Below are 14589 nucleotides of genomic sequence, written 5' to 3'. Positions count from 1 at the left end.
GTGCTCAGACCTTTGTTTAGCGGTAGCGAGAATTCAGATCTGATTTTAATGAGATTGCCATCTACAGGTATAGGATGGGGAATCTAGTCTTACATTTTGGATCTCATTTCCACGATTTGAGGTCCAGAAGGTGGATAATCAGTCACTACATACTGAACAAAGGCGAGGGACGATAATATTTTTAGGGTTATACACATACAATTTCATTAATATCCCCAAAATATTCATGATCCCTAGCTATCATTTTTAAGCTTTGCTTCCCACCAATGCCATAATCAGATCTGATTCATTACTCTCTTGTCAGGCAACGTTTCTAATCAGTCAATCACTGTGGGTTCTAAATTCTGAAGCAATGCATCCCTTCAGTGATATATGACAAAAATTTCATATCTATGTATATATACCTCTGTATATAATTTAAAACACAGGTTTATTATATTTTCAAAACCCAGTTCTGACCCAAGCAACAAAACACAGAAACTTGATACCAACAACAGCCTGGAGACGTATGCTGATAGTCAACGATAATACACAAATCATTTTCTCACAACTCGGACGAACAATGATAACATATATTGTACACTCAAACTATGAAATATTACAAACATGTACATGATGTATGTCACGAATGAGACAAACCCATTGTCAAGACATACCTGTATTTGGTTAAAAGTTCCTGCCCATGATGAGAGAGCTTTATACACTTCGCCCTTCACTACATTTGTTGTGAGATATCCGGTTACATGTTACATCTTGTGAAGAGTCTGCCAGTAGGAAGCTCCACTTAGCCTCATCTTGTTACATGTTACATCTTGTGATGAGTCTGCCAGTATGGAGCTCCACTTGGCCACATCTTGTTACATGTTACATCTTGTGATGAGTCTGCCAGTAGGAAGCTCCACTTGGCCACATCTTGTTACATGTTACATCTGGAGATGTGTCTGCCAGTATGGAGCTCCACTTGGCCACATCTTGTTACATGTTACATCTTGTGATGAGTCTGCCAGTATGGAGCTCCACTTGGCCACATCGTGTTACATGTTACATCCGGAGATGTGTCTGCCAATATGAAGATCCACTTGGCCACATCGTGTTACATGTTACATCCGGAGATGTGTCTGCCAGTATGGAGATCCACTTGGCCACATCGTGTTACATGTTTACATCTGGAGATGTGTCTGCCAGTATGGAGCTCCACTTGGCCACATCTTGTTACATGTTACATCTTGTGATGTGTCTGCCAGTATGAAGCCCCACTAGGCCACATCTTGTTACATGTTACATCTTGTGATGAGTCTGCCAGTATGGAGCTCCACTTGGCCACATCGTGTTACATGTTACATCCGGAGATGTGTCTGCCAATATGAAGATCCACTTGGCCACATCGTGTTACATGTTACATCCGGAGATGTGTCTGCCAGTATGGAGATCCACTTGGCCACATCGTGTTACATGTTTACATCCGGAGATGTGTCTGCCAGTATGGAGCTCCACTTGACCACATCTTGTTACATGTTACATCTTGTGATGAGTCTGCCAGTATGGAGCTCCACTTGGCCACATCTTGTTACATGTTACATCCGGAGATGTGTCTGCCAGTATGGAGATCCACTTAGCCTCATCTTGTTACATGTTACATCTTGTGATGAGTCTGCCAGTATGGAGCTCCACTTGGCCACATCGTGTTACATGTTACATCTGGAGATGTGTCTGCCAATATGAAGATCCACTTGGCCACATCGTGTTACATGTTACATCCGGAGATGTGTCTGCCAGTATGGAGATCCACTTGGCCACATCGTGTTACATGTTTACATCCGGAGATGTGTCTGCCAGTATGGAGCTCCACTTGACCACATCTTGTTACATGTTACATCTTGTGATGAGTCTGCCAGTATGGAGCTCCACTTGGCCACATCTTGTTACATGTTACATCTTGTGATGAGTCTGCCAGTATGGAGCTTCACTAGGCCACATCACGTTACATGTTACATCTTGTGATGAGTCTGCCAGTATGGAGCTCCACTTGGCCACATCTTGTTACATGTTACATCTTGTGATGAGTCTGCTAGTATGGAGCTCCACTAGGCCACATCACGTTACATGTTACATCTTGTGATGAGTCTGCCAGTATGGAGCTCCACTTGCTACATTGCGTGACATGTTACATCTTGTGATGAGTCCGCCAGTATGGAGCGCCACTAGGCCACAACTTTCCGTCTGAAGACGTCCAGCATCTGAATGGCCTTGCATTTGATGTGGACATTCTCCCCGTTCTCCACCATGAGAGGCAGGTTGAAGGCCATCTCATCCAACTTGGCAGGGTCGGGCACACACAGGAACACATGTACCTGAAACACATACATACCCTTGGGTGCCTTGACACATGGAAAGTGCTAGTGTAATATTAATCATCAAAAAATGTATTGTGTTAGGCTGAAAAAAATAATAGTCTTGGTTCTCAGCCTATGCCTGCATCATCATAAAGTCTGCCACACGTTTCATTTTATTTCCATTTTTTTTAAAATAAAAAATTCGAATACTTAAAAACAATGCAATCCAATATAGCACAGAGTTACTTCCCTTTCCATGCGCACTGCTTAACTGTGCATCTTGTGTTATGGTCATGGCGGCAATAGGAGTTTGTAAGCTTGTTTATATAGGAAGGCTCTTTCCCAGGTTCAAGGTACACAACTGTTTACTTTGTTACATACTAGTTTGAACAAGCAAAAAAATAAAAAAACAAAGCCCATTACATATTTTCAAAAGTCACTACCTAAGAACCAATTCTAAGATTTTTTAAGCCTTTTCATGACTTCATATCAAGTGTTCCATGTTTTGACGGGAAGGTTTCTGGTGAACTTCATTAAAGGTCACTGAGAATGGAGTTTCGTCAAATTTGAATGCTTAGATATTGAGTATAAAAGCGCTTAGTATCACTTCATGCTCACTGACCTTGACCTTCAATGTCTTCAAATCACATGCATACCGGGGTAGATAAGATTTGTAAACTTAGATAGATGGTCTTATGACTATTTTCATCATTTTAAAGTCAGTTCATGAGTGAATGAGCTTCCAAGAGAACATGACATTTTTCTATTTAAAAACTTTGACCTTTGACTAATCTTAACCAAAATGAGAGGGGATAGCTACCTCCCTCTCCATCAGTTCCATGGCTGCATGACCCGTGAAGATCAGGGGTAGAATAGGTCTTCAGCAACCCATGCTTGCTGTAAAAGGCGATTATGCTTGTTGTAAGAGGCGACTAACGGGATCGGGTGGTCAGGTCGCTGACTTGGTTGATGCATGTCATCGATCCCAATTGCGTGGCTCGATGATAATCACCGTGATCGGGTAGTCAGGTCGATGACTTGGTTGATGCATGTCATCGATCCCAATTGTGTGGCTCGATGTTAATCACCGGATTGTCTGGTCCAGACTTGATTATTTACAGAACGCTGTCATATAGCTGGAATATTCCTGAGTGCGGTGTTAAACAACAAACAAGCCGACCAACCAACAACCATGGCTGCATCCATGGATACCTACCTTCCTCTCCATCAGCACCTTGTACAGGGCAACAGGCAGGCCTTCAGCTCTGGAACTCAGTGCCCTGTGGGCCTCGTTTCTCCAGATCTCCACAAACTCATCCAGGCTTTTCCCTGTAACATGACATTAGCCTTGAACATGTTTCTACCTCATTAACTATACAATATTTGTCGTACATACATAGATATCATGACAATCAAATCTTTTACTCAGGTACAAAACCTCTGTGTGTGTAGATCTGATGACACCTCCATGGTGATTGCATCAGCATGATGAGGTGAACTTCCTCATTAGCCAATCAGCATTGACGCTTCTACATGCTTGTTATAAGCTAGTTACAGGCTAGGTACAGGTTAGTTAGAGGCTAGGTACAGGTTAGTTAGAGGCTAGGTACAGGTTAGTTTAATACAGGCTAGGTACAGGTTAGTTAGAGGCTCGGTACAGGTTAGTTTAATACAGGCTAGGTACAGGTTAGTTAGAGGCTAGGTACAGGTTAGTTAGAGGCTAGGTACAGGTTAGTGAGAGGCTAGGTACAGGTTAGTTACAGGCTAGGTACAGGTTAGTTAGAGGCTAGGTACAGGTTAGTTTAATACAGGCTAGGTACAGGTTAGTTAGAGGCTCGGTACAGGTTAGTTAGAGGCTAGGTACAGGTTAGTTTAATACAGGATAGGTACAGGTTAGTTTAATACAGGCTAGGTACAGGCTAGGTTCAGGTTAGTTAGAGGCTAGGTACAGGTTAGTTAGAGGCTAGGTACAGGTTAGTTTAATACAGGCTAGGTACAGGTTAGTTACAGGCTAGGTACAGGTTAGTTACAGGCTAGGTACAGGTTAGTTTAATACAGGCTAGGTACAGGTTAGTTAGAGGCTAGGTACAGGTTAGTTAGAGGCTAGGTACAGGTTAGTTTAATACAGGCTAGGTACAGGTAAGTTTAATACAGGCTAGGTACAGGTTAGTTAGAGGCTAGGTAAAGGTTAGTTAGAGGCTAGGTACAGGTTAGTGAGAGGCTAGGTACAGGTTAGTTTAATACAGGCTAGGTACAGGTTAGTTTAATACAGGCTAGGTACAGGTTAGTTTAATACAGGCTAGGTACAGGTTAGTTAGAGGCTAGGTACAGGTTAGTTAGAGGCTAGGTACAGGTTAGTTAAAGGCTAGGTACAGGTTAGTTTAATACAGGGTAGGTACAGGCTAGGTACAGGTTAGTTAGAGGCTAGTTACAGGTTAGTTAGAGGCTAGGTACAGGTTATTTTAATACAGGCTAGTTACAGGTTAGTTAGAGGCTAGGTACAGGTTAGTTTAATACAGGCTAGTTACAGGTTAGTTAGATGCTAGGTACAGGTTAGTTTAATACAGGCTAGTCACAGTCTAGTTCAGGTTAGTTAAGAGGAATATAAAACGAATATAAAAGAGCAGTTCCAAATGAAATATAATAGAGGCTGTGTTACATATATTGTGGATACCCTGTTGAGAGTACTAATGAAGGTATGTTAGTGATCTGTGTGGATTTTCTTTTGTTAAAATAAAAGTTTCTCAATGGAGGTAATTAGCAAATGAAGCCAAATCGTTTTAGAAAGCTGATATCTGATTGGTTCAAGAACCCATGAATCCCTCATTTAGACTGGGCTATCAAAATATTCTCAAGGTGAACTCATGTGGTTCTGTTTGTTTCTTTGTGGTTTAACGCAACACTCAGCAATATTCCAGCTATATGACGGCAGTCTGTAAAAAATTGAGTCTGGACCAGAAAATCCAGTGATTGACACCATGAGTATTGATCCAGGTAATTGTGATATGATGACATTCATCAACGAGGTCAGCAAGTCTGACCATCTGATCCCGTTAGTCGCCTCTTACGACAAGCATGGGTTGCTGAAGACTATTTCTAACCCCGAATCTTCACAGGACAAACTCAAAGGGAGCTGTCCTCAGATCTGCAGGTATTGTATATGAGAAAAAAAATCTGATCTAATGATTAAATCTAATTGATTAAACACACCTCAATTAAGCAATCCAACGTTTTGAAATGAGAACAAATTATAAGTGTCCTTAACACAAACCATATGTACTTTACCATAGGCATGGTCTGTATTTTTTATATTGTAAAGTAAGCTTCACCAAGTTAAAACAATGCAGAATAGCTTGTCTTCAATAAGAAACCATCCTTGGAAAGAACCATAAACATCTTATGATTTGGTAAGACCGCGACCAAGTGGATTAAACGTCTGCTGGGAGAGCTGAAAGTCGGTGGTCTTTTCCCTCATCATGTCACAATCACACTAAAAGATGATGAAAGATGTCTGGAGCTCGTGGATAAGAAACAAGAATTGGTCAGCTCGGAATCAGTATACTGTGTCTGAGTGGGTATTCATGTTAAAAACTGTGGCTTGATATCTCAGTGGGCTAGCTATATATAACAAGCATTAGTCCAGACCAGTACAGAGAGGACACACTGACACAGACAGTTATAGAAGTGCAATAATCATGAACATGACTTTAAACATCATTTAACCTCACCACCATCCTGTGTTTTGGCATCTTTTGTTTGAACCAAATGCAACTTATATGAGAGATGGGTTTTTTTGTTTTGTTTTGTTTGTTGTTTAACGCCACACTCAGCAATATTCCAGCTATATGACAGTGGTCTGTAAATAATCAAGTCCGGACCAGACAATCCAGTTATTGATATCATGAGCCTCTTACAACAAGGATAATATGAGAGATGTAATCGATCGTAGCACCGTCAGTGGCGATTACGAGTTAAGTCCCTCTTTTATGTCTCTCCTATTGACCAATCAGATTACATATGAGAGATGCAATCTGATTGGTTAGTAGGAGGGACATAGAAAGGACATAACTCATAATCGCCACAGATGGTGCTACGATCGAGCCTGGAAATTCCACCCTAGTTCGGCAAGGATGGAAACTGGATTCATGAAGTGAGTTAACTCCCTTGCCTCAGGAAGATGGTATTTTGGCAACAGCTGCTACTCTGCAGACACTTACCTTTATACTCCAAATCGAACTCGAGCCAGTAGAGGTCATTCTCCGGCAGTCCGGACCAGACAATCCAGTGATTGATATCATGAGCCTCTTACAACAAGGATAATATGAGATATGTAATCGATCGTAGCACCGTCAGTGGCAATTACGAGTTATGTCCCTCTTTTATGTCTCTCCTAATGACCAATCAGATTACATATGAGAGATGCAATCTGATTGGTCAGTAGGAGGGACATAGAAAGGACATAACTCATAATCGCCACAGATGGTGCTACGATCGAGCCTGGAAATTCCACCCTCGTTCGGCAAGGATGGAAACTGGATTCATGAAGTCAGTTAACTCCCTTGCCTCAGGAAGATGGTATTATGGCAACAGCAGCTACTCTGCAGACACTTACCTTTATACTCCAAATCAAACTCGAGCCAGTAGAGGTCATTCTCTGGCAATGGTCCTGGGAATGTGATCGGCCCCACTCCCAGAAAGTTGGCAAAGTCCTCATAGCAGTAGAGAGGGGTGCATGTCACAGACACGTTACCAAGGCGATACAGCCCAGCAATTGTCCTCTCCAGTCCAATAACATCAGCCACCTCAATGACTGAAACAAGGTCATCATGTGTAACGGTCAAGGTGATGGAACACCCATAATAATACCAACAATATTAATAGTAATAATAATTACCATTTAAATATATATAACTTAATAATGATTTGAGAATCTTATTTATGCTTTTTTTATTCAAATCTATGTATAATGTATTTGTTATAAATTTGTATATTCTTGTGGTTAAGATCATTATTATCAATCTTGCAGGACATTGACGTCACATGATTAACATCTATCTTCAATGAGTCTTATATGAACTGGTTTATGGATTCCAACAAGACTTATATAATGAATAAAGGAGTTTTTAAAAATCCCAACATTTCTTGCTCTCAAAAATTGCAAACTTGTTTGTTTCCCATTCAAACATTCTAAAACCAATAGGTTAAACTGTAAGACTGTTAAGATAAACTAACTTGTTCACATGGCAACAAATCAAATAACACTTTGAAAAATCACAAATAGAATTGCAAAAGTCTTTATATTTTTTAAGCAAACAAAAAATAATAAAAAGGTACGGCCTTGTTTTAATTAAATTCAATCACAGACAGAATTTAAGTCCGAAAAGGACGTCGGATGAAGCAAACTGTTACCGACATCCTTAAATACTAAGTAATGAAATACACAGGTCAGTTCCTTCTGTACCTATACCCAAGGCCTTAAACATGTTTTTTTATTGTTTTTTTTTTCTTTTCTTTCTTATCCAATGCCAGACTCGACAATATTCAAGCTATATGAGAGTGGCCTGTAAATTATCAAGTAACTACCAGACAATCCAGTGATTGACATCATGAGCATCGGTCCACCCAACTGTTATACAATGACATGCATCAACCAAGTCAGCGAGCCTGACCATCTGATCCCGTTAGTCGCCTCTTACGACAAGTCATGTACCGGTACATTAAATGTTTAACATGTTCAAGAATTTTTGACAATCTCAACATTTTAATTGGCAATCTTACCTGCTAGATTTAAACATTTTCTGGCTTATCTCTGTACATAATGAACACAAATACTTATAGAACATATGCCTTTTCTTTTTTAAGCGTTACGTGCAGCTAGGGTTCTAAATGTAACTGTTAACATTTCAATGTGCAAGAAGGACTCTACTGGCCCAAGTTTATGAAAGTAAAATTAGTTTATAAATCATTTCTTGTAAGGTTAAGTATTAGGGTGAAACTATTTAGGTCACTTAATGCTCTTGTTTAGAAGTGAAAGAGTTAAGATATTGCTAGAGGACCACTTTCTCCTGCAGTGATGTTAATGAGTGAGTGAGTTGGGTTTAACACCGCTTTTAACAGTATTCCAGTTATATCACGGTGTGTCTGCTTAATGTGGGAGGAAAGCCCGAAGTGATGCAGGTCTCGGACGTTTACCACTTCAGTGAAACCCACTAGCACGGGTATGGTGCTGACAAACCTAGAAACATAATCAGGGCGAACTGGGATTCGAACCCACAATGATAGGTTCTGGCGTACCCAAGGGATGCAACTCTGCACAGCGAATTGCAGTGCCTTAGACGACTGGGCCACCTGTGCACCTGTCATGTTCACAAAGGATATCTCAGGAATGTTTAGCATTTTATGTTTTACATGCTGCTAGTGTGTTTGTTACTGTATAATATCTATAAAAATGTATAAAGAGCATATATGAGAAATATGATAAATAATCAATAAATGATACAAAATATATGATATTGTGAGTAATATATATAAACTCACTAGCTACTATCTGGGGCTCTCCAGTTACCTGTGTTGGCATAACAGAAAAATAAATAATGTAATACAAACAATAAATAAATAAATTTCAAAAATATAAAATAATGATTTTATATAAATACACATTATACGAAACATGAGGAGTGAATTTGTACCCAGATAAAACTCATAAGAATTGTCGTTTTTAATGGAATAATTATACACATTAGACTTTTCATGTTTTTCAATACCTGCCCGCCTCCAAAATTGCACCTTTTCTTTTTAAGCACAGTTGAAAAACAACTTTTCAGCTACGATTTTGTTTTTGCACCGGATGCCAACTTTTTGCAAATGCTGTCCATAAAATGCAGCTTTAGAAATTTATATTTTTTAAAACTAGTCCTGAGGACAAAGTACAGAAACAATTTCTGGATAACAACTTCTTTGATGTACACTTAATAAGGCTGAACGGTTTGTTGTCTGCACAGGTACTACAAATGTACCCCGGGTACGCTTCTGTATACAGAAACTACAACATGAACCTGTTTCGGTTTCAGGTTGGGGAATATAGACTCAGGGTAACGGGTACATTTCTGTATTCCACTTTTGGCTGGGGTACATTTATGTATTCATTTCTATAGTACCTGTGCTGACAACGACCCCTTCAGCCTTAATAAGTTTGATACCCATGTTTCGGTCCGAAACATTACTGTAATATTTTTTTAGTACATTAATTAAAAAAATTGTCATCCATAAATTGTGTCTGTACTTTGTCATCTGTCAGTTTCTAGAAAGAAATAAAGATCAAAGAATAGTCCAGAGGAGAAGTGTAAACCTCATTTTACACAATCCTGCTAGAACAAGACAATAATGTCGACAATGTATACATTATCTGCCCGTTTCATTTTGTTAAATTTGTAGCAAAAACAGAAGTATTGAGAACTTGTATAGAATGATTGCCCTCAACTGTTACTATATAGTCAATGAGGACTACCATCATCTGATTTCTACTTGACCTCAGCACGATTTAGTAGTCTCATGCCTGTGGACTAGCGTGAATTTCGAAGGCAGATTAGCCATATTCGTAGGGCAGCCAGACCGTGGTCACCAATATCTTGGACATGCCTATTTATACTTCACAGCTGGGTCCCTTGATAAAAAAGGTCAAATTGTCATCAATTCAAATTGACTTTTGTAGATTTGTAAAAAAAGCACAATGAAAATATAAAATAAAGAAACATGAATATTTTTGTATCTGTCCTAAAGCATATCTGGGTACGAATTCCCTGCTCATACAAATCTACTTTGGAACACAAATACCAACGCATCCCTTCCAGTTAGAGTGGACACACAGTCATATATTCATATATACATATAAATTCTTTGAGCAACAGATTTATAGCTATAACATGCCTTTTTTAAAAATACAAACTGCAATACGATCCTATATTTGTTGTGTCATGATAACATATGAATATACTTTCTATATATCTATAATATACATCGTGTTTGTCACCATATATGTTCAATTCTTTTATTGACATGTTTACCAACCCACATCCGTGGTTATAGGCCCTATATATATATATATATATATATATATATATATATATATATATATATATATACATGATATATATATGCGAATCGATCTACCATTCCACTATTCTTTCTTACAAATCAGTTTGGACTTTTCTACTCACAGACGTGAATTTAGTCAAAGCAAGCCCTAAGAACAGTGTATGAAACTTATAATAAACAACTGATACGTGTTGTACAAGCACAAAGCCTACTTTGAACTTGTGAAGAATCTTCGTGTGGTTGGAGTAATTTTGCACTAATCCTGCGAGTTTTGACACAAATAGCACCATGTCCATCCCTTCCTTGAGCGGAGTCACTGAGATGTTGACAAAATAGATCTTGGACATACTGCAGGTGTGGTTGAAGGATGCGATTCCCAAACAAAGCAAATTTCGGCACGATGTTATTACAGTCGTTAATATTTCCTTTTAGTGGTGAGAGTTACCTCCCCTGGTTTGTCTCAGTTGTTTACCAGACTGAAATAAAACGGGTTTTGCACACAGGCCCAAGAAGCATGCCTATGAGTCCGGCATTTAATACCACTGTCCTACTTGAGGGTCTTGTGGTTCCTAGTGCGAATATTACGCCGCATCAGTGAATCAGTTCACACTGGATGGGGCGTTTTGCTTTGGTTATTGAAGCAACTCTCAGTATTGTTGAGAACGGACGTCATCCAGTCTATGACGTCACAATGTAATAATGCACGATTGTTTGAGAACAATCAAAAGAAGAGTAACCCAGAGAAGCAAGTCACTGGTCATATAGGCAAAAGAAGTAAATCTGCAATAAATAGCTAGAAATTCGGCGATATAACAGTAGACCACGTGTTACCTTGATTGATGCGAATATTTGCCACATTCTCATGATAACCTTCAACAATCACATTAATTGCCAATTTGTGCAAAAAGGCTGCACGATAACTCGCAATTCTTAAACCCATTGGCCAATACCTGACGAGGAATGGTAAGATATGGTATCTGTCAAACTTTCATTCACTTAAAGTTTAACTACTGTTACCTCAACTGACACAATCTCATTAAAATCAGACCTTAGTTCGCGCTATCGCTAAACAAAGGTCGTTCTGACGTGACCCGTAATGGGATGTCCTCAGATCTTTGTTTAGCGGTAGCGAAAACTAAGGTCTGATTTTAATGAGATTGCAACTGACACTTCTGTACAAGACCAGCACCACAAAAGTTGCATCCTGGAGTGAGACCTAGATTTGTTGATGCATGTATATGACTACAAAAGTCCACTACCTAGCCTCTTGTCTATAGCTGACACTATCTTCATGTAAATCGTTTAAAGGACATGGCACGTGAAGTTTACAAAATTGTTATTAAAATCTTACCTGCGTATATTCCAAATTTGATAAGTCGAAAGCAGCTGACCAACTCCCTCGGGCAGGAACATATATAGGAGATTCTCCGGTAACAACTTCGATATAAATTCATTTGCTTAGGAGGCCACCAGAATCTGAGTTTGCCTCCGAATGATTTGAGAATAGATGAATCACATAGCGATTTCTGGAAGCTTCTTCGGAACTAGGTGCCGTTGTACAAAGGGATCTTAGCGCTAAGGTGATCGCAACTCCCATACTTTCACATAGACGTACGATCATCGAAGCACTGATACAACAGCACCCTGGTCGGGCCCCAAATGCAAATACAATAAATGATTCTCCCCTTTGATTTCCTTTTAACTATTTTCCAGTATTTTATAATCCCCTTTCTTCTATAGAGAATTTCACCCGAGTGTGGCCCGTGAAGATCCGGGATAGAATTGGTCTTCAGCAACCCATGCTTGTCGTAGAAGGCGGCCATGCTTGTCGTACATAAGAGGCGACTAACGGGATCGGGTTGTCAGGCTCGCTGACTTGCTTGATGCATGGATCGATGCTCATGATATTAATCACTGGATTGTCTGGTCCAGACTCGATTATTTACAGACCGCCGTCATATAGCTGGAAAACTGCTGAGTGCGGCGTTAAACAACAAAACAACCAAATAACCATCACCCGATTGTTCTTTGATATCAAATATATCAACGAGTGTTGATATATTTGATATGAAAAGACACGAGGGTAAGATTTTATTTATCATCCAACATCATTCTTCCAACTATTTCATTTTGCAGACAGTAATAAGCAGTGTCTAAGTGTATAAAATACTGCTAACCGCTTCAGTAGCAGAGCCATTAGTGATGTCATTTGATTGTGACGTCATGGTAATGACAATGGTCTGCTAAGCATTGTGATGCAATATCATTGCAGCGATATCTACAATAGATATCGCTTGTTGTTACCCACGTGGTGAACATACAGGTGGTAAGATACTAAATCCGTACGTCTCACGTGTGTCGTACAAGGTTGACCTTGATTTATTCGTTTTGATTGGATAGCCGTGGCCTCTGTCACACCGGGACTACTTTTTTCATTCATAAAAAATCGCGAAACGTAATTCATTTAGCAACTACAAGGCAGAACTGAAGCAATCTCATGAAAGCGAGAGATGTTTACAAGCACTTTATTAAACCATACAAGTTAGTCACACGCATCGAATTCGGTTTGCTTTCTATATACGTCATGCATAGAGTTTCTACAGACATTATATAATCGAGCTATATCCATTTACAATGTACGACTAGATCAATAGATCGATACTCCCCGTGAGTGTGATACACCCACCACTTTCGCAACTTTCTATTTGATTTAACGTAAAAGGGATAAGGTGAAATTTAAACTATCTGGACAGCAATCTCATTAAAATCAAATCTAAGTGCTCGCTGCCGCGAAACACAGATCTTTGTTTAGCGATAGCGAGAACTAAGATCAAGATTGTATTCCAGCTATGTGACGAGGGTCTGTATACAATTGAGTCTGTACCAGACACTCCAGTGATTAACATCATGAGCATCGATCTAATTAATTGGGTTACGACAAGCATCAACCAAGACGCCAAGCCTGATCACCAGATCTTGATAGTCGCCTCTAACGACAAGTGAGTGAGTGAGTGAGTTGGGTTTAACGCCGCTTTTAACAGTATTCCGGTTATATCATGGCGTGTCAGCTTAATGTGGGAGGAAAGCCCCAAGTGATGCAGGTCTCAGACGTTTACCACTTCGGTGAAACCCACGAGCACGGGTATGGTGCTGACAAACCTAGAAACATAATCAGGGCGAACTGGGATTCGAACCCACAACCATAGGTTTCTGGCGTGCCAAAGGGACGCAACTCTGCACAGCGAATAGCGGCGCCTTTGATGACTGGGCCACCCGTGCCCCCCTCTAACGACAAGCATGAGTTACTCAAAACCAATTCTAACCCGAATCATCGCAGGGTTTACTTTGTTCAAATAGATAAACACCGAATCAAGATTCAAACAAACATATGGGGGCACGGGTGGACCAGTCATCTAAGGCGCCGCGAATCGCTGTGCAGTGTTGCGTCCCTTGGGCTCGCCAGAAACCTATGATTGTGGGTTCGAATCAAGGTTCGCCCCGATTATGTTTCTAGGTTTGTCAGCACCATACCCGTGCTCGTGGGTTTCACCGAAGTGGTAAACGTCTTAGACCTGCATCACTTCGGTCTTTCCTCATATATTAAGCTGACACGCCGTGATATAACTGGAATACTGTTAAAAACGGCGTTAAACCCAACTCACTCACTCACTCACTCACTCAAACAAACATATAAAACAAAGCATTATCATTCCTATGAATTGGAGGAAATTACAATGGCATGTAATGTAAAGGGATGCATATAGCTTAGTACCTTTGTTAAAGCTGTTAAATGGATAGCTCAATAAACCAAGAAACGTATTACAGTGCAAATATAAAATATGGGGTTAAATAATATGAAATGTGCCGATGAAAGTTTTTTTCAAATTACTGCACGCCATACCAGCCACTACACTCAAATTGTTTAGATAATGGCCAACAGTGCTGCTATTGATTCAAAGCTCCATACCAATGCGTGCTGCTTTCGCTACGATCACGGCATACTACTGAGATTGTAGAACTAGAGATAACGCTGCGAGGAGCGATATTGATCCTAGCCGCGCGTCAGGACGATTGGTATTATCGGACGATTCTATTTTGGCACCGTAGGTATAGATATTTTATTCCTTCAGAGTGATGCATATTTATTAATCACATAGCGAAC

The 14589-nt window shown here is 39.9% G+C and overlaps 1 protein-coding gene across 1 annotated transcript; it reads right to left on the bottom strand.

Annotated features, from left to right (window-relative positions):
* Positions 1-1668: 1668 nt before the first annotated feature.
* Positions 1669-10847, bottom strand: LOC139443057 (uncharacterized). The gene is made up of 5 exons (XM_071223978.1): positions 10640-10847; positions 8871-8898; positions 6946-7143; positions 3550-3662; positions 1669-2351 (listed from the first exon to the last, which is right to left on the bottom strand). Exons 1-5 carry the CDS (start codon positions 10772-10774, stop codon positions 2202-2204), a joined length of 624 nt encoding a protein of 207 aa, XP_071080079.1. The 5' UTR covers positions 10775-10847; the 3' UTR covers positions 1669-2201.
* Between the last annotated feature and the right edge of the window lie 3742 nt (positions 10848-14589).

Source organism: Haliotis cracherodii, unplaced genomic scaffold (assembly GCF_022045235.1).
Source record: "Haliotis cracherodii isolate W230 unplaced genomic scaffold, xgHalCrac1.p SCAF_5, whole genome shotgun sequence".
Lineage (NCBI taxonomy): Eukaryota > Metazoa > Mollusca > Gastropoda > Lepetellida > Haliotidae > Haliotis > Haliotis cracherodii.
Note: the sequence above shows the minus strand (reverse complement) of the source record. Positions and strands in the feature narration are given on the sequence as shown.

Excerpts from the sequence above, each read along its gene's own strand:
- LOC139443057 (XM_071223978.1), bottom strand. The coding sequence starts at position 10,774 with ATGTCCAAGATCTATTTTGTCAACATCTCAGTGACTCCGCTCAAGGAA. Across the intron at positions 8,899-10,639 it reads AGATTCTTCACAAGTTCAAA|GTAACTGGAGAGCCCCAGAT; the intron begins GTAGGCTTTGTG and ends ATGCCAACACAG. Across the intron at positions 2,352-3,549 it reads AGGTGCTGATGGAGAGGAAG|GTACATGTGTTCCTGTGTGT; the intron begins GTAGGTATCCAT and ends TATGTGTTTCAG.